The 23,522-nt window shown below is 41.7% G+C and overlaps 1 protein-coding gene across 4 annotated transcripts in view; it reads left to right on the top strand.

The window, feature by feature from the left end:
- LOC132820361 (E3 ubiquitin-protein ligase RNF128) overlaps nucleotides 1-23,522 on the top strand; it is a 171,327-nt gene that overhangs the window by 143,168 nt on the left and 4,637 nt on the right. For all 4 annotated transcript variants that reach the window (XM_060832410.1, XM_060832409.1, XM_060832411.1 and 1 more), the window contains 4 exons: nucleotides 9,997-10,068; nucleotides 11,908-11,990; nucleotides 18,846-18,942; nucleotides 21,753-21,933. In XM_060832410.1, coding sequence (XP_060688393.1) covers nucleotides 9,997-10,068; nucleotides 11,908-11,990; nucleotides 18,846-18,942; nucleotides 21,753-21,933 — 433 coding nt within the window. The remainder of the gene's footprint in view (nucleotides 1-9,996; nucleotides 10,069-11,907; nucleotides 11,991-18,845; nucleotides 18,943-21,752; nucleotides 21,934-23,522) is intronic.

Below are 23,522 nucleotides of genomic sequence, written 5' to 3' on the forward strand. Positions count from 1 at the left end.
GAGCTTGCTGTAAGTTCGCTGAACAGGTTTTGATAGTGCACTTTTAGATAAATACTTTGTCAGGGTAATTTACCTCCCAGCAATTGTTTCTCCCCCTCCCTGCGGGAAAAAATATTTAATCAAACTGTACCTTTTTCTACATCTTGTGTTACAAGTTTCTATTGGATTTACAGTATGCTTGACCTTGTTAAAGGTGATCATGTGACTGTGTCCACCCATATACATGTTTGTGTGGATGGCTGTATCTGTGTAGGTTTTTTTTGTGACGGTTACAGCTTCTCTGTGCGGCTGTATTATCAGCTTGGCTATTTGTGTTTGTATACATTTTGATAAGGATAGGATCAGCTTTACCTGTCCCTGTGTCAACCCTCGTCGATCGTGAAGCTCCTGAAAGTCATATCCCCGTACAATATTGCTTAATTTTGATTAATTTGGCTTGAGATATCCTAGAATAAACCATCTCGGTAAATTCCTGGACATCAGGAATATAGTGTAGTTTCATGTTAAATGTTTTTTAAGAATATTTTAAAAACAATACTAAAAATGTTTGTGTACTCTGGCAGTATCTGAAGTGAGAGGTTAACATTTGAGATCTGGATTGTTTACTTTGGGATTACTTCCCTAATCCTAGGTACTAGATGGATTCAAATGGCCATTTTTACAATGATGTTGTTTAGTTTGACCTGCTTGTTACAGCCTATATTACAAGGATGGATCTGCTATACCATCATTCTATAATTTGGAGATGCCGGTGTTGGACTGGGGTGTACAAAGTTTAAAAATCACCACACCTGATGAAGAAGCATCACTCCGAAAGCTAGGGTGCTTCCAATTAAACCTGTTGGACTATAACCTGGTGTTTGTGTGATTTTTAACATCATTCTATAAAAGTGACTGATGCTTAACAAATTAAACTGTTTGACTTTATTTCACTGGAGCGTAGGAGTTTGAAGGATGACCTTGATGCAGCCACTTTTGGTGTACGGTGTATAATTCTGGTCGCCCTTCTCTAGGAAGGATGTTGCTAAGTATGAGAGGGTGCGGAAAAGATTTACCGGGATGTTACCGGAACTGGCAGGTTTGGGTTATAAGGAGAGGCTGGATAGGTTGGGACTTTCCTTCCTGGCCATAAAAGAATGAGGGGCATAGATAAGGTGAACAGCCAGTCTTTTCCCGAGGGTGGGGAAGCTCAAACCTAGGATTATATTTTTAAGGTGAAAGAAGAACATTTTTAAAAAGGACACAAGTGGCAGCTTTTTCACACACACCGTGGTTCGTGTGTGGAACTAACTGCTAGAGGAAGTGGCAGGTGTGAGTATGGTTACAATATTTAAAAGACTTTTGGAACAGTATATGAATAGGAGAGATTTGGAGTAATATGGGTGAAATGCAGCAGGTGGGACTAGTTTAGTTTGGGGAACATGGTCAGTGTGGACTAGTTGGACCGAAGGGTCTCTTTCCATGCTCCATGACTCTATCCTCTTCCTGACCTCTCCGCCCCCACCCCACTCCGGCCTATCACCCTCACCTTGACCTCCTTCCACCTATCCCACCTCCATCGCCCCTCCCCCTAGTCCCTCCTCCCTACCTTTTATCTTAGCCTGCTTGGCTCTCTCTCTCTTATTCCTGATGAAGGGCTTATGCTCGAAACATCGAATTCTCTATTCCTGAGATGCTGCCTGGCCTGCTGTGCTTTGACCAGCAACACATTTGCATCTCTGATTCTGTAAGCAGTGCAAGAACGTGAGTAGATTCTTCAATTATACAATGAATTTTTTACCAGGTTTAGCTCTATAATTTGACAAATCCGGTTCTGCAACATAACTACATTTAGTGCCAAGATCACAGTACATACTTATCTAGAAGGTGGCCACTTGACCCATCATACCCATGCTGTCACTGTGAAGAAGCTATTCAATTAGTACGACACTCCCTTCATTCCCCATTGTTCCTGTATTTGAGTGTTTATGCAGTTTGTTTTGGTGCCTTCCAAATTATCATAACTCATTGTGTCTTTCAAATGTTTAACCAAAAGGAAAACTCACCTCCCTGCTGATCCTGTTACTGGTTCATTATAAGCCGTGTGTCCTTTAGTTACCAATCCTCTTGCCAGTGGAAACACTTTCACCTTGTCTTTCATTCCTATCAAAACATTTCAAAGGAGTTTTAAACACCAATCCAAACTATCCTTCTATTTTTTTTCAGATTTTTCAGTTTGTACACAGAATTGAGCTTTTAGATTCTATGATCAGCTTGTGCAAGAATCAAAAGTATTTTTCTTGTTTTAATTAATTATACCTTGTTATATTTTGTACTACTAAACATTTCTTCTGCAGTACACCAGTTCTGGCCTTGGATCCATTTCAGTTAAATTACTATTACAGTTTCTGTTGATCCTCTTAACAACACCGTTTTGAATGTTTTACAAAAAGCTTTTAAACTGTATGTAAACCAGCTTTCTTAAAAAAAAGTTTTATTTCCTTCCGAACACTGTTTTCAATTTAGGTGAAATGATCTTTCATCTTCAATGTGTAAAGCTACTAGAATTCACAGAATCATAGGATGGTAATGGTGCAGATGGAGGCCATTCAGCCCCAATGTACCTGCACTGGCTCTGCTATTGTGTCCAGCTCTATCATCGAGTGCCAATATCTAGAGGAAGTGGTGGATGCAAGGACATATATGTGCACACACATGCACACCAATTGATAACACTTAAAGCAATCTGACTACTGGTAATAATTTCATCTCTGAGCTTGTGCTATGGAATACGGCTACTCATGAGATTAAGAATCAAGTTTTTTTTACATTATTATGCACTTGGAAACAGTAACCTAAATATTGTTTATCAACATGCTAAGCAAAGCAAATTTGAAGAGCTTACTTCCTAATTACCTCATTTTATTTCCCACAGCTCTCAGTCAAGTGGTTGGAGAGGTGTGTGACACACTGGGTTGTGTGTCGTGTTTGTTGCTAGAATATTATCTTGATGCTCACTGGGTGTTTACAGAGGATCTTTCATTAGCAGGCTGGCATCCACTGATCTGGAAACTCCTTGACATGACCACCCCCAGTGGAGTGGACCTGTGTTAAATGGGTTCAGGCTTAGACTCCATGGATTGGATTTTGAGGTCACTGATGTACAAATGCCTCCAGCCCTTTGTTGTGCAAACTCGCCCTGGGATTTTCTGTCAGTATTTGCATGCAAAGGCAAGACTATTAGATACTTATTTCAGCACAATGACCTCTGGAAGAACAGGAAATGTCAACAGCAACTTGTTGATTGGTTGGTTCTGTTTTGACTGGGCTTCTGTAGTCACATGAAGTTGCTTGGCACATTTAAACTTCTGAGCACCTCATTGCTTCAACCAGAAAGTCCAAGGGAATGTATGCTCAAGTCAAAAGGTGCGGAAAGGAATTAACTTCAGCGGGAGTTATTTGGAACTTATTATTTTCTCTTGACTGCATGTGTCTGATAGTCATAGTATTTATTAATTGATTTATCCAATAGGTTCACAGTAGATTTTTCTGCCCAAATATCTATATGTGCAAGAACTTGAACTATAGTGAATTTGTCATCACTCAAATTATATTTTGTTTGAATCTGCAAACTGTGTGCCAAGATATTTTCTGCCACAAACTATTTAATTTTTGTTCATGGATTTCGTGAATGTGTTATTCTGAAGACACTGTCACTCCAGAGAGAGCTTTTCGGTGCTTGCACATCAACTTAGGTGTCCCCCCCGCCCCTCCCCCAAACACTCCTAGAAACAGGAAAGAAATCTTTCATATGTAACTAAAGATTACTGATGGTTTGTTACAAGGCTTCAAACCTTTCAGTCCAATGAGCCATTTAGTTGCATTGCATGTTTGTTAGAATTTCTATACATCTGGGATTACAGAAACCACTGCACTTCTGGTGTCTTGACAACCTTTCAGTAAGGCAAAACTGCTAAGAATAACCCTTTTTAAAGTAAGATGTATTCAGTCTGAGCAAACTGAAATAAAGAAGTCTAGGCCTGTGTCCCTGAACTTGCAGAGTATGTGACCCATGCCTTGTAGCCCTGTCACTCCTAGTTAGTGCTGAAATTATGAGCTAATGACTCAATGTACAAGTACTCACAAGATTTGTCTTTTGTAGTTTTTGTTCACAAAAGATATTTCCAAAAGTAAACAAGTAAAATTTGTGCTAAGGTAAACAATGACACTGTAGGGTACTTGATAATCATTGTCCAGACCAGGGAAACATGAACTCAAATGCAAAACAGATATACATTCTGTAATTATAAACCATGATACCTTATATTGTTAAAGAAAGGATTAGACTCTCTGACAACTCTAGCATGTGTGGCAGAAAGTATTGGAAAGTACAGAATGTGCTCATTGAGGCATCAGATCTGTTGTTGCGAGAAGACATTGTATCTTTTCAAATATTAAAGTTGGTTTTCCCCGTACTTTTTCTTCCTTCTCTCATACCCACCCAAAAAATTAATTTTCTTTGACAATAAACCCGAAGAACTATGGATGCTGGAAATCCGAACTTGCTGGAAAATCTCAGTAGGTTAAGTAGCATCATGGATTGTTTTTGCTTGTAAGTGCTGAATCTTTGGGATTATTTTTCCTCCAGTGCCAATTTTATCTCTTAAGTTTGAGGGGGTCACGCCATATTTGGAGAATTCCAGAAATCGCGTCACTCGCATAACCTCCTCTGTTACGAGGCTTGATGTCTGAATTAGCACTGTGCTTTTAATTGGAAATGTATGGAATTTCCCCAGAGTGAGTCAGTGAGTTGACTCTTCTCCTGACGTGCTTTTAATGGAAACTTCCAGTCATTTTGAGGCAGTACCAATAAAAGAAAACAGTGGGCAGAGTTTTCCCTGGAGGTGGAGAGGAGTGGAAATAGTCGGGTGAGCTGGCCTTGGAGAGAAATACTCCACCTTCCCTCTTCATTCTGTACCAGGCAAGATGGTCCTAGGGCTGCTTTCCCAATTTCACCGATTTGAGGTCCTTTTAAGAGATCAATTAAACACCACTTAAAGGCCTTGATACAACATGTCTCCAATTCCTAAGTTCTCCAGCGGGTAAGAATGGTGACCGGATTCCAGACTAGTAATTAGTGGTGACCTGAGGTTGTGATGTTGGGGGTCTTCAATTGCCCCCCCCACCCCACATCACAGGCATGGCTGGTGGAAGCCCGCTGTCATCTCTGACCCTCCCTCTCACACTGACCTCTACCCCACAAGAGGAAGACTACAAAATAGTATTTGTCAGTGGATCCAACAAGGAGTAGGTCTCATCTGGTTGCATTTTTAGGGCTCAGAAGCTGTTGTGCTCTGGCCATCATGCATCTGATGACCCAGGCCAGCAAAGATCAAAGAATATTCCAGCCCAGGAACAGATCCTTTGGCCCTCGAAGCCTGCACCGATCCGGATCCTCTATCTAAACCTGTCGCCTATTTCTTGAGGATCAGTATCTCTCTGCTCCCTGCCTATTCATGTATCTGTCTTGATCCATCTTAAATGATGCTATCATGCCCGCCTCTGCCATATCTGCTGGCAACGCGTTCCAGGCACCCACCACCCTCTGCATAAAGAATTTTTCATGCATATCTCCCTTAAACTTTTCCCCTCTCACCTTGAACTCGTGACCCCTAGTAATTGAGTCCCTCACTCTGGGGAAAAAGCTTCTTGCTATCCACCCTGTCTATACCTCATGATTTTGTAGACCTCAATCAGATTCCCCCCTCAACCACCTCTTTCTGATCAAAATAATCCTAATCTACTCAATCTCTCTTCATAGTTGGTGCTTTCCATACCAGGCAACATCCTGGTAACCCTTCTCTGCACCACATCCACATCCTTTGGTAATGTGGCAACCAGAATTGTACACAGTATTCCAAATGTGGCTGAATAAAAGTCTTCTACAACTGTAACATGACCTGCCAACTCTGCTATTCAACACCCTGTCCAATTGAGGAAAGCATGCCGTATGCCGCCTTGACCACTCTATCGACCTGGGTTACCACCTTCAGGGTACAATGGACCTGAACACCCAGATCTCTCTGCACATCAATTTTTCCCAAGGCTTTTCCATTTACTCTATATTTCACTCTTGAATTGGGTCTTCCAAAATGCATCATGTTGCATTTGCCCAGATTGAACTTCATCTGCTATTTCTCCACCCAACACTCTATCTACACTCTGCTGCATTCTCTGACAATCCCCTTCACTACATGCTACTCCACCAATCTTAGTGTCATCTGCAAACTTGCTAATCAGACCACCTATACCTTCCTCAAGATCATTTATGTACATCACAAACAACAGTAGTCCCAACATGGATCCCTGTGGAACACCTCTGGTCACAGTTCTCCATTTTGAGAAACTCCCTTCCACTACTACTTTCTATCTCCTCTTGCCCAGCCAGCTCTCTGTCCATCTAGCTAGTACATCCTAGACCCCATGCGACTTCACTTTCCATCATGTTCTGGATTAGAGTGGTGCTTGAAAAGCACAGCAGTTCAGACAGCATCCAAGGAGCAGGAATATCGACGTTTCGGGCAAAAGCCCTTCATCAGACGACCATGGGGATTCTTTCAAGTGCTTTACTGAAGTGTTGAGACCTGTGATAGGGCAAGTACAAAGAATTGTTATCTCATATAACATTCACATGATAGCACACTTGACTTCAGTGAAGATTTTGCTGGTTCCAGGTCAGGATTCCAGCGCACGTCCACAGAAGCATTGAGTTGATGAAGATGCTGTAAGTCAGATGAGCTATCAAATGGAGTACCGCATGCCGTTTCTGGTGGAGTTCAAAGTTGGCCGTGACACTGTTGTGAAGTTGAGCGGGGGGATTCCTTTGGTGTCTTGGCCATCATTGACTGATCAACCACGGGCATGAACATTGATCGCCTTGCTGTGCCATCACATTGTTATTTGTGGGAGCTGCTGTGCGAAACCTTGCTGTTATTGCTTTTCCTACAGTTGTAAATGTATTTCAAATACCTAATTTGCTGCAAAACACGTTATGAGAGTTTCTGTGGAAATGCAATTTTTCATGTTTTGCTGCACTGTCATTTAAATCAGGTTGATTTTTCAAACAAATTTGGCTCTGAGGAAGCAGACAACTGGCACAAAGTACAGGCAGAAGATCCTTTATTCGAACATCCAAAAAGCTCCGAAATCTGAAGGTTTTTTGTGAAGTTTTTTTCTCGTTAACAAGTTTGTTTGGCGTGCAAACAGTTAACCCAAGTCAACACCCACTCGATGTGTGTCACTCACGTGCAACGTGGGGTGGGGGAGGTACGTGGCCAAGCACCTGTTTTTACTTAGAAGTCAGCTCCTCCATTAAGGTTTTTAAAAATTTCACCATTAAACTGCCACTTATTCGGAAAACCGAAAAATTCCGAATTCCGCAAAGCATTTTGGATAATGGTCCCGAGCATTTTGGATAAAGGATCTTCTACCTGTAATGAAACCCAGTGGAATACCCTGTGCAGATGTAATGGGCCAAGTGGCCTCCTGTGCTGTAACAATTCTGTGAAAAATCTGTGCCCCTCCTGTCTGTTTGGATAGACTCGAAAGCTCAGAAGAGAAGTGATCACTACTTTTGCTTAGACTAAGTTAGAAATCTCACAACACCAGGTTACAGTCCAACAGGTTTAGTTGGAAGCACTAGCTTTCAGAGCGCTGCTCCTTCAGGTGGCTGTGGAACAAGATCATAAGACACAGAATTTATAGCAAAAGATCACCGCGTCATACATGCAACTGATACTATATATTAAACAAACCTAAATTGCTTAGACTAACACTACCAAAGAAAGTCTCAGTATTTCTGCTGTCTTTACTGAGCAAAATGATTGGTGTATTTGAATATGCAGCAATAATGGCTGCATTTGAAGTAATCAAGTGCACTTGATGTGCATTGGGACATTCTGACAAAGATGTTAAAGAGCCAGAGAAATGCAGTTTAATTACTTGTAAACTTAGTAACTACATACTCCTCCAACTTGTTTCAAAATGATTATTTATTTCACCAAAGTGTATCTTAGCTTTCCCTTCCTATTGCAAACATTCTTACGTATAAGCAAAGCATGCATGAAAATTTATTTCTTTGACCAAGTTATTGGTCACTGGGCTAATATCCCTGTTACTCGGTGTTAAATTTTGTGTTTCTCTTGGGAAATGCCTTGGAATGTTTCCTCATGTTAAAGGTGCTTTCTAAATAAATTTCAAGGAGAAACCCAAAAGGCTGGAGAAACTCAGCAGGTCGAACAGCTTCTGCAGAGAGAGAAAAAGTTACTATTTCGAAAGTGCAGTATGGCTTTGGATCGGAACTAAAGGTGCTGTAAAAGTGACCAGTTTTAAGCTGTGGAAAAATCAGAAGAGGAGGAGCAAGTGGAACAGATGGTCGAGATGCTGCTGAACGAAAGGCAGAGCTAGTACTTGCTTTCATTTCTGTTCGAGATCCACTGCAGGGTTTCTGTGAAGCGCAACACAAAGTAGAAGAATATTGAGGCTTTCCTGATGAAGGGCTTATGCTCGAAACGTCGAATTCTCTATTCCTGAGATGCTGCCTAACCTGCTGTGCTTTGACCAGCAACACATTTGCAGCTGTGATCTCCAGCATCTGCAGACCTCATTTTTTACTCGAAGATTTTCATCCATTTTAGGCACTCCACAACATTTTATTACTCAACACTGAGATCACCAATTTTAGACAGTGACCTCCATCCCCCATTTTGATTGCATTTCCCTCCCCTTCCCATCACTCAACTCCATTTCTTGCTTGTGTGGGTTTGCTTTCAGTGGAGCTGAGCTATTAACATCTACTCTTCATTTGCTCTACCATTTGCACACCCTTTGCCTTTTACTGTGGAGTATTTTTACCATCCATTACACTTCCTGCTCCTCCACTCTGTTTTTCCACAGTGTACAACCCGTGTCTTGAATATTCTGGTGATGCAGCATCGCTACCTCTAAGCCACAAGGTTTAGTTTCAAGTCCTGTCTGCTCCAGAGATGTCCCGTAGCATAGGCGAAAGTGACTGCAGATGCTGGAGATTAGAGTCAAGATTAGTGTGGTGCTGGAAAAGCACAGGAGGTCAGGCAACATCAGTGGAGCAGGAAAATCAATGTCTCGGTCAGGAGCCCTTCATCAGGTGTCTGTACTGGTTGTCCTTGTCCGGATCCAAACTGTGCAGGTCTGAATGTAGTCTTGAGACCATGCAGGAAAAGTCGGTTGTGTAGGCAGGCACTGAGGAAGCAGATGTGGCTGTGATAGCGAGTCTGTTTCAGGACATGGTTGAAGAACTTCAAGGCAGAGGAAACAACCTGGGGTTGCAGTGAGAGAGATACTCACTGAGATCTTTGTGGAGGGCGGAGGAGAACTTCAAGGTAGGCATCCTTGCAAGAGGATTCGCAGTAAGGTTAAAATCAACAAGGCGAAAGTGAGGACTGCAGATGCTGGACATTAGAGTTTAGATTAGAGTGGTGCTGGAAAAGCACAGCAGGTCAGGCAGCATCCGAGAAGCAGGAAAATAAACGTTTCAGGTAGGAGTCTGTCATCAGGGCTTCTCAGATGCTGCCTGACCTGCTGTGCTTTTCCAGCACCACTCTAATCATGTCTCAACCTGTCTGAAAACAGGCTGATTTTAAAAAATATCTAAAACGATCCCTTTAGTTCCAAAGAAGTGACCTAATGGACTTGAAATGCTGTCTCTCACCACAGATTCTGCCAGACCTGCTGAGTTTCTCCTGCATTTTCTGTTTTTAGTCAGACCTTTGGTAACTGCCATACTTTGTTTTTGTTATTGTAGAAATGAATATAGTTGTTTTCAAACTTTTTCTCGATAGAGAATACTGTTAAAATTTACTTATGTAGTGTGTGTTCTATTAATGAAGACAATGTGTCACAAAAGTCAAAATTGAGTGACATATTTTGGAAACTTGCTTCTGTCATGTTTCGGTCATGGTATTTTTAATATTTTTGCAGAAGCAACTAAAACATGAAGCCAAGAAAGCTATTAACCAACTGGACCTACGCGTCTTGAAGCATGGAGATCAGGTGTGTATTAATAAGCTGCCTGAACATGACTGAAGGATAAATGCTGGATATTCATGGATTCTTTTGTTTGGCATTTGGCAGGGGGATAGTGTCGGAGTACAAATGGGTGCCAAAACAGAGAGCTAGTTCACAAGTTAATTTATCTTCTTGTAAAATGAGTAAAAATGATCATTTTCAAACATTGCACGGCGTGTGCGCTCATGCTTTTCTTACTGAAATGGAGCTATTATTTCTGTCAAAGAGCCAAAAGAAAAGTCCTTGCTTTGGGAGTTGTGCAATTTTGGGTGGTCTGAAATAATTTGCATCAATGCAGGTTTAAGCTTAAATCAGAAATTGACCATTTTAAGGGATGGCACAGTGGCTCAGTGGTTAGCACTGCTGCCTTATAGTGCCAGTGACCAGGGTTTGATTCCAACCATGGACGACTATCTGTGTGGAGTTTGCACATTCTCCCCGTGTCTGTGTGGGTTTCTTCCAGGTGCTACGGTTTCCTCCCACAGTCCAAAGATGCACAGGTTAGGTGGATTAGCCATACTAAATTATCCATAGCTTGAGGGATAGGCCAGCTAAGTGGATTAGCCATGGGGAATGCATGGTTACAAAGAGGGTTGGTCTGGATGACCTGCTCTTCGGAATGTCTGTATGGATCTGATGGGCCGAATGGCCTGTTTCCACACTGTAGGGATACTATGATTTAATGCAATGTTGCACCTTTCCTATCACCCACGATTGCATTAGATGGCATTAGAACTTGGGGAGGGGGGTTAAGGGAGCTATTGTATGATATGCAGCTCGAGAGAAGAAGTCCTGTACAATACACATGACCTTTTCAAAATACGATTATTGCGAATGAGCAACTGGCATTTCATCCATTTGCAAGGGTCACATTTTGGGTGGAATGGCTAGCTTCCAAAGCCCAGCTGCAGAATGAGACTATTTTTCACCTTCTGTTTATTCATACTTGGGTCTGGGATTCACCAGAGTGGGGCCCACTGCCCTTATGAGATGGGTCCTCAGCATTGAGCTGAACTTATGTCCACTCTCAGATGGACTTCAGATGGATTAATCAGTCAATTCTGACTCCAAGTGGAGACTGGTACAATTGCAATATTTATGCTGCATTTGGATGGGTATATGAATAGGAAGGGTTTGGAGGGATATGGGTTGGGTGCTGGCAAGTGGGACTAGATTGGGTTGGGATATATGGTCGGCATGGACAGGTTGGACCGAAGGGCCTGTTTCAAAGCTGTATGTCTCTATGACTCGACTGTCTGAGGTGGGGCGTTGTGGTGCTTGGATGGTTGGGTTGATGAATTGTTTGGAAGTCAGTGCACTGACTCTGACATTTCCACAATACAGGTCTGTGCAGTCCCAACAAATTTGTCTGGATGTGTTTGGTGCTTGCCCAGGTTTGCCTGCATTTTGTGTTTACTGTCTGATTTGTCTGAAGCTCTGTCTTCAGTTGACAGATAGCTTTGACCTCTTCAGAGATGTTTTAAGAATTCTGCAGGAGAGGTTTTGTTGTGACCATGTTCAGAGCTCGTTACCAAGAGAGAATCTTGCCCTTTTTTTAGTTTAGATATTTCACTTGGGGAAAGAAGATATAATATCAATTTGTGGGTCTTTCCAGAATTTGTCAAGTAAGTGCATTGTTGGAACTCCATTGTTGTTACTTTAGTATGTATGCTGATTTTTGAGCTAGCGATTTATGAGTTTTCTCACAGCTGGTCTCTGGTCATTCATGTGTTTGTCGCTGCTCTTGCTGGTTGTCTAGTGGACCTTGTATCGGCAATCAATTAAAAGCAGATTTAACTTAACCTTTCTGGTTCTGCTCTTCAGGAGACTGGTCCGGATGCTGATAGTTGTGCGGTGTGCATTGAAGCTTACAAACCCAATGATGTTGTTCGCATCTTGACTTGCAAGTAAGTACTCCATAATTTATATGTAATTGTTTGAAGCATCCAGAATCCATCATATGGAGGGAATTGATGAAATAAGTTGTCTTTTATAATCTAATGATTGATGCCAAAGGTAAATTATCCAATTTATAACATGCTAAAAGGAAACTTGTGTATGAGTAAATAAAATCAATAACTATGACTGATTTCTTCCCCCATTGAACATTTGAAATATGTTGCTAATGCTGATGTATTGAAACTCAAACATGAGAATTAAGTCATAAAGGAGTGCTGTGAAATAGATATGTAGAGATTTTCCTGGGGCAGCACAATAAATGTGATTGAAATCCAGGTGAGAATTGTTAGCTGTAATGCTTCTGGACCTTGCCAATACTTTAGATTAGATTAGACTTACAGTGTGGAAACAGGCCCTTCGGCCCAACAAGTCCACACCGACCCGCTGAAGCGCAACCCACCCATACCCCTACATATACCCCTTACCTAACACTACGGGCAATTTAGCACGGCCAATTCACCTGACCCGCACATCTTTGGACTGTGGGAGGAAACCGGAGCACCCGGAGGAAACCCACGCAGACACGGGGAGAACGTGCAAACTCCACACAGTCAGTCGCCTGAGGCGGGAATTGAACCCGGATCTCAGGCGCTGTGAGGCAGCAGTGCTAACCACTGTGCCACCGTGCCGCCCACTGTGTGACAGCTATAAGTGGTATCGTCGAGTGCTGCAGAAATTGATGTCGAGTCAGATCCATAAATGGTTAGCATGGGTGCTGTAAGCTGATGTTGATCAGCAAATCACCGAGGAAGAGCTGGCCGGAGCAAAACCTCATTGGGCCAGTTCTGGAATATGGAGCCATGACTTGGAAATGCTGCTGTTGGGCTGGGGTGTACAGAGTTAAACATCGCACAGCACCAGGTTATAGTCCGACAGGTTTAATTGGAATCGTTAGCTTTCGGAACACCACTGCTTTATCCTCCACAACCACCTGATGAAGGAGCGTCGCTCCGAAATCTAGTGCTTCCAGTTAAACCTGTTGGATTATAACCTGGTGCTGTGTGATTTTTTAACTTGGGATATGGAGCATACTTGTGTGTAGTGACTAGTATCCAGGAATGAACAAAACCTGAAATGAAATCATATTGAAGTAGGAACATTTTGCAGGGTATTGGCTGTAGAGAAATAGAAATACCATGAAATACTAAATGTGAATAGTTTTCATGACACCAGGTTATGGTCCAGCAGCTTTATTTGAAATCCCAACCTTTAGGAGCACTGCACCTTTGTCAGGTGAAGTGACATCACCTGATGAAGGAGTAGTCCTCTGAAAGCTTGTGATTTCAAATAAAGCTGTTGGATTATAACCTGGCATCATGTGACTTCTGCCCTTGTCCACCCCAGTCCAACACTGGCACCTCCACCTCATGAATAATTTTGACGTGCAATGACAATGGTATGTGACTATTGGTGAGGACGGGACACTAATTATAAGGGATGCAGATTGAGGCATTGTGTATGGGGGGGGGTCACTCATTTTTAAAAAATGGCATTTTCAGAAAGATCATTATGCCCTTGTGTTTGTTTGCTCAGTGCTAGTGAAATGGTGTAAATTGGAGAGTTCACCTGGTCTAGGCTGACTGCTAATTGTTTGCTTTGTTAGAGATTGGTTTGAAGCATATCCCAGTGTCAGCCAGCTCCAGCACTGGTCTCCTGTTGGCAGGTAGACTTAAAAAGCTAGAATCATTCCACAACTAAGAACCGAAAAAGAAAGACCGACTTTACACTCCTACAGCACCTTACCATATCTTTAATATTGTTCCAACGTGATACACAACCAGTTATATGTTTGAAGTGCATTATGTTCATTTATTTAATAACCATGATGGCTAATTTGCAAATTTGATCTTTGCTATTCTAGTTATAGTTTGGTTCCAGAGAGAGACTACTCCTGTACCCTGAGTTCCCCTTCTGACCAAATATTCATTGTAGTTATTGTTGCTCAACAACACGTGTGCATTTACTTAGAGTTAGCTATTTCAGTCTCTTGCATTCAGTTCTCATCAGAGGGAGATGTTGGTATGGTAGTACTGTCACTGGACAAGTAATTCGGAGCCTCAAGCTAATGCTCGTGGGAGTTAGGGGTTCAAATTCCACCATGGCAGCTGGGGAATTTAAATTCAACAAATAAATCTTGAATATAAAGCCAGCCTAAATAGTGGTCAGGAAATGATCATCCATTATTGTTAAAAACCTATCTAGTTCATTAATGTTCCTCAAGGGAAGGAAATCTAATGTCTTTACTTGGTCTGGTCTACCTATGACTCCAGATTCATAGTGATGCGGCACATGAAAGGTGATTAGGATTTGCTACAGTTGGTTGGTCCAGCAATACTCAAAATCCTGAAAATAATATGCAAATTCTTTTGTGATGTAAAACTGCAGTTTCTGTTTGCCTGTTCCAAGGGACCCAGTGATTTTTTTTCTTTTTTAGAGAATTAGTTACACTCTACGAAGAAAATTGTATCCTACTCAGTCATCTGATATTTCAGTGTAATTGACTAAGAGTATCTGCACAACTGTACACTTGTAGTGGTGTCTGTGCTTCTGCTCAAAGGCCAATTTGTCTCCGTTTAATCCAACTGTCAAGTAGTTATTCCTTTGAATGCTGTGCCTTGTATATACCGTAAGTGGTTTCAAACACATTTAACAGCCTGTCTTAAGGCAAAATCAAATGAATAGGTGCTATTATTTCCTGAGCCCCTTGTGAGTTGTGGGGAGAAGCCTACCCTGCTAAACCGGTCTCTTATGTAAAACCCTCATCTGTTCTAGTGATCTAAACAAAAACATAATCAGCTTGGGGCCTGACCGTGTGACTGGAGGTTTGAGTGGGAGTAATCTTGTGACTGAAGGTTTGACGCCGAGTGATCATGTGATTGAAGTACAACAACATCAAATCCAGAAGTGCCCAATATCATTATTGCCCCGTTTTAAAGCACCTGTGGTGCATTGAAGCATTAACCGTCAGCTTCAAGTCATCGAAACCACCACTGCTTACTTTGAACATTTATTTTATCTCCATGCCAAGAGCTACAGGTGAAAATGCCATGCATACCATGTGTAAGACACTGAAAAGGAGTGCCAAAGTGTGAGTGATATCCAACACAACCACAAGGTCACCACAAGCCTGTTTGTAAATAGATTCTTGTTGCAGCATCATCATAATGTGTCAGGAAAATATTTTGTTTACCTGTTGGCAAGCAATGAATGTGATCGTGTAAAAGGCTTGCCACACTGATGTGTGTGCATCTTAAGATCTCGTTTTTTTTATCCCCTCCCCACGTCTGGATGGGTTTATCGAACAATCTGGCTACTTTTGAAATTGTTTTCTCAGCGTCTATCAGGCATAAACATAATGCTGCTTAATAAGAAGATAGGTTTATAAACATATTACCATTTAAAGGAAAGGATTAAATCTGCCCTAAATTCTGGCAATTTTTGTTGATCCAGGTGTAAAACCTTTGTATTTCGCTATAAACAAGTAAAACTTCAGTGCAGTGAAATGGAGGCGGATACCACTGTATGTGCACACGGTCTGTGTGTGTGCACGTCTGCACGCATGTGTCTATCTGTCTGTGTGTGTGCCTCTGTGTGTCTCTATGTGTCAATGTGTCTGCGTGTGTGTCTGTAAAACCCATATCGCAACTATTTTCATTAGTTGCAGGAGGAGCTTGCTGTTTGAGATGCTGTATGGATCCATCAGGGAATGGTTTAGGGGCAAGCAAACTAAAGAACGACAGATGCTGGAAATCAGAAACAAAAACAGAATTTTCTGGAGGAACTTAGCAGGTCTGGCAGCATCAGTGGAGGAAAAAGCAGAGCTAACATTTCTGGTCCAGTGAGCCTTCCTGAGAAGGCTTTAGGGAGGCCGACTAGTCAGTTCCATTACCTGTGAAGCTATGCTTCTTTTACTTCATGAATTAATGCAACCCCTTGAGGAAAGTTTTCAATTCAGTGACAGCTTTATGTATTTTATTGATTTTTTTTCTATCTGTTATTTGGATTTAATTAAAGCTACACATTTCTGAGCAATAACCTTACACAAGTCAGCATAAATCTGCATAACTGCAGTATAATCAGACCATTTTCTCCTCTTTCCCCTCTCCTCTCTCCATCGCTTTGTTGCTCTCCTTTCTCTGTCTGCTCTCTTATCTTCAATAGTCTCACTATGGGGACAATGTGAATCACATGATTCTGGTGTCCCAGTATCAAAATTAATTAGCCATCCTTGAAAGCCTGGCTTACTTACATCTTGGATAGCCACTTGTAATGCGGTGGTAGTGTCCCTACCTTTGAGCCTGGAGCCCTAGCTTCAAGTCCCACCTTCTCCTTCATGCTGAAAATGAACCACTGTGTTTTTAATAAAAAGTTGTCCCTCCTTTCAACTTAAAAAATATGGCCTTCCCAATCCTAGGGAGACGACATCTGCCAGTCACCTTATCTATACCCCTCATGATTTTAGAAATCTCCACATGTTTACCCCTCAACCTCCTGCGCTTCAAAGAAAAAGATCCCAGCCTCTCCTTATAACCCAGGCTCTCCATTCTGGTAAATCTTTTGAGTCCTCTCCGGTTTAATATTAAACTTTTCTAGAACAGGACAATCAGAATTGGACATAATACTCCAGGAGAGCCCTCACTGTGGAATTACATCTTTCCACAGGTTGATTTAAAAAATATCTACTTTCACCTCAGATCTAAATGGACAGTTTAAAGCTTATAGTTTGACACGTTCAACAGTTTGTTGGGGGACTTTGAAGATTCTTAATCCACCTTCCAATCTGGCTCAAATGCTGCTGCCGTTGTCTCTAAATATAAATCCCTTGCAGCTTCTTTCCCAGGATAACAGCCTGAGCGTCCCCTTTCAACTCTCAAAATCCAACCCAGGCTTGCTCTGAGGCAAATTTCAGAATGGAACCAGCCTCATTTTTCCTGAATTTACAAATGCAATCGGGCAGCATGGTGATTGAGTAGTTAGCGCTGCTGCCTCACAATGCCAGGGACCCAGGTTCAATTTCAGCCTCAGGTGACTGTGTGGAATTTGCACATTAGATTAGATTCCCCACAGTGCGGAAACAGGCCCTTCAGCCCAATCTACCACTGAGAAATTTAGCATAGCCAATTTACCTGACCTGCACATCTTTGGTCTGTGGGAGGAAACCCACACAGGCATGGGGAGAATGTGCAAACTCTACACAGTCGTCCAAGGCTGGAATTGAACCCAGATCCCTGGTACTATGAGGCTGCGGTACTAACTACTAAGCCACCGTGCCACCCTATGTTTGTGTGAGTTTCCTCCAAGTGCTCCGATATCCTCCCACATTCTAAAGATGCGCAGGTTTGATGGATTGGCCATGCTAAATTGACCCATTGTGTCTAGGGACGAACAGGTTAGGTGGATTAGCCATTAGAAATTCAGGGTTAGGGTAGGCAGTGGGTTTGGATGGGATGCTTTTCGGAGGGTTAATGTGGACTTGATGGACAGAATAGCCTGCTTCCACGCTGTAGGGATTCTATAATTCAGTCACGAAAAGCCGAACAACCTTAAAATCTTGAAGCATGAAGTTTATAGCACAAGTTAACAGAGGATTAAAGTTGCTAACAGTGCAGTTGAATGTATTTGTAGTGGTCTGCTCAAAAATAGAGAAATCTTTAACATGCCATAAGGTCCCGATTGAGATGCACTTGGATAAGTTGCTCTATAATAAGAAAAACAAAAGCATTGAAGAAAGATCCATTTGCACAGGGATTGTGAGACACCACATTATCAGGTTAGATTTGAATTTGTCTGGATTGGAAAGCCAGTTATTGGTAATTGTGGATGTGACATTTTATCCAAATGTTGGGAAAACCCAACCTGTTCACAATTGGGGAAGGGAACTCGTCATCCTGATTTGACACCAGACCCACAGCAATGGGAGTAAATGCTTCAAAAATGGCTGGGCAAGCTACACAGTTTTGCCAAACGGCTTTTGTTTGTGACATCAGCTTCTTTTAGAGAGAGTTCCTATTTAAACAGCAAATAAATTGGGTCACTTTGTCCTCCAGACATCCCAAGATGCTATGCAGCCAATGAATCGCTTTTGAAATGCGACCACTGTTTTTATTTATGTCTGTGACCATGGCAACAAATGTACTCACAGGGAGATGGTACAAACAGCATAAAAAGAAGTGAGAGTATGGCCTGTTTTTATCTTCCTGAAGGTACTATTTGATTAGATTACTTACAGTATGGAAACAGGCCCTTTGACTCAACAAGTCCACACTGCCCCGCCGAAGCGCAACCCACCCAGACCCATTCCCCTACATTTACCCCTTCACCTAACAGTACGGGCAATTTAGTATGGCCAATTCACCTAACCTGCACATTTTTGGACTCTGGGAGGAAACTGGAGCACCCGGAGGAAACCCACGCAGACACGGGGAGAATGTGCAAATTCCACACACCGTTGCCTGAGGCAGGAATTGAACCCAGGTCTCTGGCACTGTGAGGCAGTGCTCACCACTGAGCCACCGTGCCGCTCTCACCAGTAAGAGACAAGTAATGACCAAGACAATACCCAGTCAAGATCTGAATAGCCCATGCGTGTCATATGTTTAAATTATTCTGGGAAAATGGACATACCATCGTTTCAATATTTTTAATCACAACAAGAAAACAGTTCAGAAGTTTAAGAAGAAATGGTCATATGCGTATTCAGTTGTTCACAGCCATATAATAAGATAGTTAAGGATTGGTAATGCATGTTGTCCGCCCTTAAACCCAGGGCGCTATGTTTCATATTCTGTGATCTTTCTTTGCAGCCACATATTCCACAAGAATTGTATCGATCCATGGCTTCTGGAGCACAGAACCTGCCCCATGTGTAAATGTGACATCCTGAAAGCTCTTGGAATTGAGGTAAGTTAATAATGGGTTCATTAATGTCATGATTTAAAGCTCTCCGTAAGGAAATTAAAATAACTGCAGTGGTGCACTCCAACTTTTTAAGGGTGAACATACTGAAGAGTAGGATTTTAATTTGTGAGGCACCATTTGTGATCGTTCTTGATCACTAACCAATTTCCCATGAGGCAAAGTGTAACTACTCTTTCAATATAGGAGAATGTAGCAGACAATTTACACTCTGCAGAATTCCAAAATGCAATGATGACCAGGTCATCTGTTTTCTTTTAAGAGGTATTGGTCAAATATTGACCTGGATATACCTAGGTTATCTACTCTATAGAGGACCTTGTTGATCTTTAAGGGGCCCTGTTCTCTGTCTAGTTCCTCTTTTGCTCTTAACGTACTTGTAGAATCTCTTTGTATTAGGTTTGGCCTTGGCAGATAAGGCTATCTCATTTTCCCCTTTGTACTCTCCTGATTTTTCCTTTTAAGAATGCCCCCACATGCCTTTATACTCTTCAGGAGATTCAATTGATCCTAATTGACTGTAACTAATATACGACTCCCTATTTTTGACTAGAGCCTCAATACCTTTAGTCATCCATTGTTCCCTACTCTTACCGGACTTGCTTTTCACTCTAACAGGAACACGTTGCCTCTGAAATCTTCATTATCTCACTTATGAAAACCTCATACTTGCCAGTTGTACCTTTTACCTGCAAATAGGCTACTTCAGTCAACTTTTGAAAGTTCCTGTCTCACACTGTCAAAATTTGCTTCAGTCCAATAAGAATTCTAACTTGTATGCAAGACCCTATCCCTTTACATAACTATTTTGAAACTACTAGAATTATGATCACTAGTTCAAAGTGCTTCCCCCACTAAAACTTCAGTCACTTGCCCTGCCTAATTTCCCAAGAAAAGGTCAAGTTTTGCTCCTTCACTGTTAGGTACATCTATGTATTGATGAAGAAAATTTTCTTGAACACATTTAACAAATTCCTTCCCATCCAAGCCCTTAGCACTATAGTCCAAGTCTGTGTTTGGAAAGGTAAAATCCCCTACAATTACAACCCAATTATTCTTTCTTATATCTCAGATCTTCCCACATATTTGTTCCTCAATTTCCCACTGATTATTTGGGGCCTATAGTACAATACCATCAAGGTGATCATCCTTTCTTCTTTTTAGCTTTGCTAGAAAACTCTTCAGAATTATCCTCTCTGAGAACAGCAGCAATGTTTTCCTTACCCTTATCCTTCACTCTAACAGGAACATACTACCTCTGAACTCTTCATTATCTCACTTTTGAAAGCCTCTCACTTGCCAGTCGTACCTTTACTTGCAAACAGACTACCTCAATCAACTTTTGAAAATGCCACACCCCCTCCTCTCTTGCCCCTCTTTCTATCCTTATAGAATCCTTGGAACATTTGAGCTACTCTTCCTATCCCTCCTTCAGCCATGTTTCTGTAATAGATGTGATGTGCCAGTCTCCTGTTCCCCTTCATGCCCTGAATTCATCTGCCTTACCTGTAACAGACCTTGCATTGAAATAAATGCAGTTTAATTTTTCAGAGTTATCTTGCTCTCTGACTTATTCTTGTCTGCCTTTTTCTAATTAACTTGCTGCCTTTAACTTCGGAACCACCCTCATCTGTTTCTACTCTCACTACTACTTAGGATCCACCACATGCCTCTCCCTTATAGTTTAAAGACTCCCGGATTGCACTAGCAAAATCTCCTGCAAGGACATTGATCTCCTTCCAGTTCAAGTGAAACCCATCCCTTTTGAACAAGTTTTTTCAGCCCCAGAAGAGATTCTGATGATCCAAAAATCTGAATCCTTGTCTGCTGCACCTTCTCAGCCATTGATTTATCTGCCCTATCTTACTCCTACTCTCACTAGCATGTGGCACAGGGAGCAATCCAGAGATTACTACCTTTTTGACGTTCTGCTTTTTTAACCTCCTGCCTACCTTCCTATATTCACTCTGCGAAGCCTCAACCCTTTCTCTAACTGTGTCATTCTAACAACCACTTCTGGCTTCTCACTCTGCCTTGACAATATGCTCCAACCACTTTGAGCTGTCCTTGACCCTGAGGTGACAAACCATCTTGAATTCATGTTCGTGGCGGCAGAATCACCTGTCTCGTGTGAAATAATTAAGAGCAGCATTAATCCATTCAGCCCCTTCAGCCTGCTCACTAGTCAAAAAGGTCATGCTGATCTGTTTTCTTTCTTTTTTTTTCACATTCCCATCTAGCTCGTTTACAAACTTTGATTGTCTTCTCTAATCAGAATCTAATGGTACCTCCAGCTCTTAAAAATATTCCATGACTCCACCTCCTTCTGATGCAGAGAGGTGTAAAGTCACTCCGCCCTCTGAAAAGTTTCTCCTCCTGCCTGACCTAGAAAGGTGATCCTTAATTTTTAGACATAGTTCCCCTAGCTCTGGACTCCCCCACATGGGAATACACTCTTTGCATTCTCACCTTGTCACGACTGTTTTAAGGTTCTCGAATACTTCAGTTAAGACACCATCAATATTCTGGAGTTGGCCTGAAACCCAAGGTCCTTTATTTCCAAGATGTGAGTGACTGAATTGAATATTTACTGACACCATCCAGCGCCACTTCTATGTCAGTCTGTCGATTTAATGTGGCCAGTGAAGCCTCATTTTGAGTATCTCCAGTTAGGAACTGCGTGTCCAAATGTCTTTTACAGACTTCAACAGCTTTCAAATCTGATATTTAAGCTTCTTCGTTCCACCTAGCCTTTTCTGTTCCCCAATTGTTTCATTTGTTCCTGTTTGGCACAGATTGACATAGAAAAGGCTGAAGAGACACCAGCACCTGAGCAATCACCCAGCAATCCTCAAAGAACAGGGCAGGACAGACACACCGAGGTTCCCGAGAGTGCCATTTATACTCTACCAGCTGCTTTTGATACTGAGCGTCAATTGGATGAATCTCCTGTAACTGAGGATAATCACAATTTCAGTGAGTGATCTTTGGTCTCCTGTGGGTCTGGTTAAACTGAGATTGATTGTGTTACAATGACATGAGTGTACTGTACCTTTAAGAGAGTTAAAAGCTAGCAAAACTACCTCACAGCACCAGGTATTCTGAATAAGATATAATGTAACATGTGGTCCAGTAGCTCGGATAGCTAGTTGCCTGGAGACAAAAACAGATTCAAATTAGGCCAATCAGTTTAAACTATATCCTTTATAAAAAAAAAACCAAAGTCCAATCATCAAGTTTGAATTTAGTATATTGACAATCTTAAAAGCCAATGAGACAATCTGATGCTTTGGGAGTATAAGACTGGGGACAATTGAACAGTTGGGAGGAGAACTGCCACACCACCAACATGTTGAGACTGCCTGGAAAAAAAGCTCCCTGAAAGGTACCTTTATCAATCAGTAACCTGTAAAACAGAAATCCCCAAGAAGAAAAGATTTGATATCTGGCTGATTTTAAAAACTTGAATTTTTGGTAAATCTTAATCGGGGGTTTTAATAGACTAGCATTATAGAAGGGAAAGTAAAAGATAGGTTAGAGAAAGGAGTTGTAAATAGTTGTTAGTTAATTATTCTCTGCATACTTTAATAAATTAAATTTTTAATGTTTACTTTAAATAGTTCTTGGCCTCTTGAATTTTCACAAAGTACTGCGCAGGATAAATCTGTGTTGCTGGTTTAAATTAAGTAGTAGGTATTAGGTTAGATTAGATTCCCTACAGTGTGGAAATAGGCCCTTCGGCCCAAAAAGTCCACACCAACCCTCCGAAGAGCAACCCTCCAGATCCATTCCCCTACACTTACCCCTGCACTTCACACTACTGGCCAATTCAGCATGGCCAGTTCACCTAACCTGCATATCTTTGGATTGTGGGAAGAAACCAGAGCACCCAGAGGAAACCTATGCAGACACGAAGAGAATGTGCAAACTCCACAAAGACAGTTGCCTGTGGCAGGAATTGAACCTGGGTCCCTGGCCGTGCTGCCCCTGTGTTGTTAAAAATTGTCACTCTGGGCATGTATTTCTGAGTGCTTTTGTTTTCAAAACTGGATTTAAAATGGCTTGATTTTCCTTAACAAGATGGTGCAGTATTTAAAATATCCTATGCACAGAGGAACATATCCCATCTGAATATTCAACTTTTTCATACATGTTTGACAATATGTTCTAACTGTCCTGTTTATAAATGCTAACTGATAATCACTTGCTGGTGATTGAACATGAGAATTGCTAAAAAGAGAGGTGGAGTTGAGGGTTTTTGTCTTGCACTCATCAGGGACTGAAACACAAGAAAAACCAATTTCAAACAGGAGTAACCATTCATTCAGCATGAGAAGCTGCTGATTGTTTGTTTTGATTGTGGTTGGTTTGGAGATACAGCTTGAACTGCTCACATCCTGAGTTCGCTGATTTAAATTCAAATCAGGAAAGTCGATTTCTGGTCAGGGAATTGCTATGGGAATTGCAGCAAGGGATGTTTGTCTTTGTGCTTTCCTCATTTAGGAAGTTGGTTTGTCGACATGCTCTTTGTGAGCAGAAAGAATAACACCAACCTTTTTAACAGT

This window comes from Hemiscyllium ocellatum, chromosome 11 (genome assembly GCF_020745735.1).
Source record: "Hemiscyllium ocellatum isolate sHemOce1 chromosome 11, sHemOce1.pat.X.cur, whole genome shotgun sequence".
In the NCBI taxonomy this organism is placed as follows: domain Eukaryota; kingdom Metazoa; phylum Chordata; class Chondrichthyes; order Orectolobiformes; family Hemiscylliidae; genus Hemiscyllium; species Hemiscyllium ocellatum.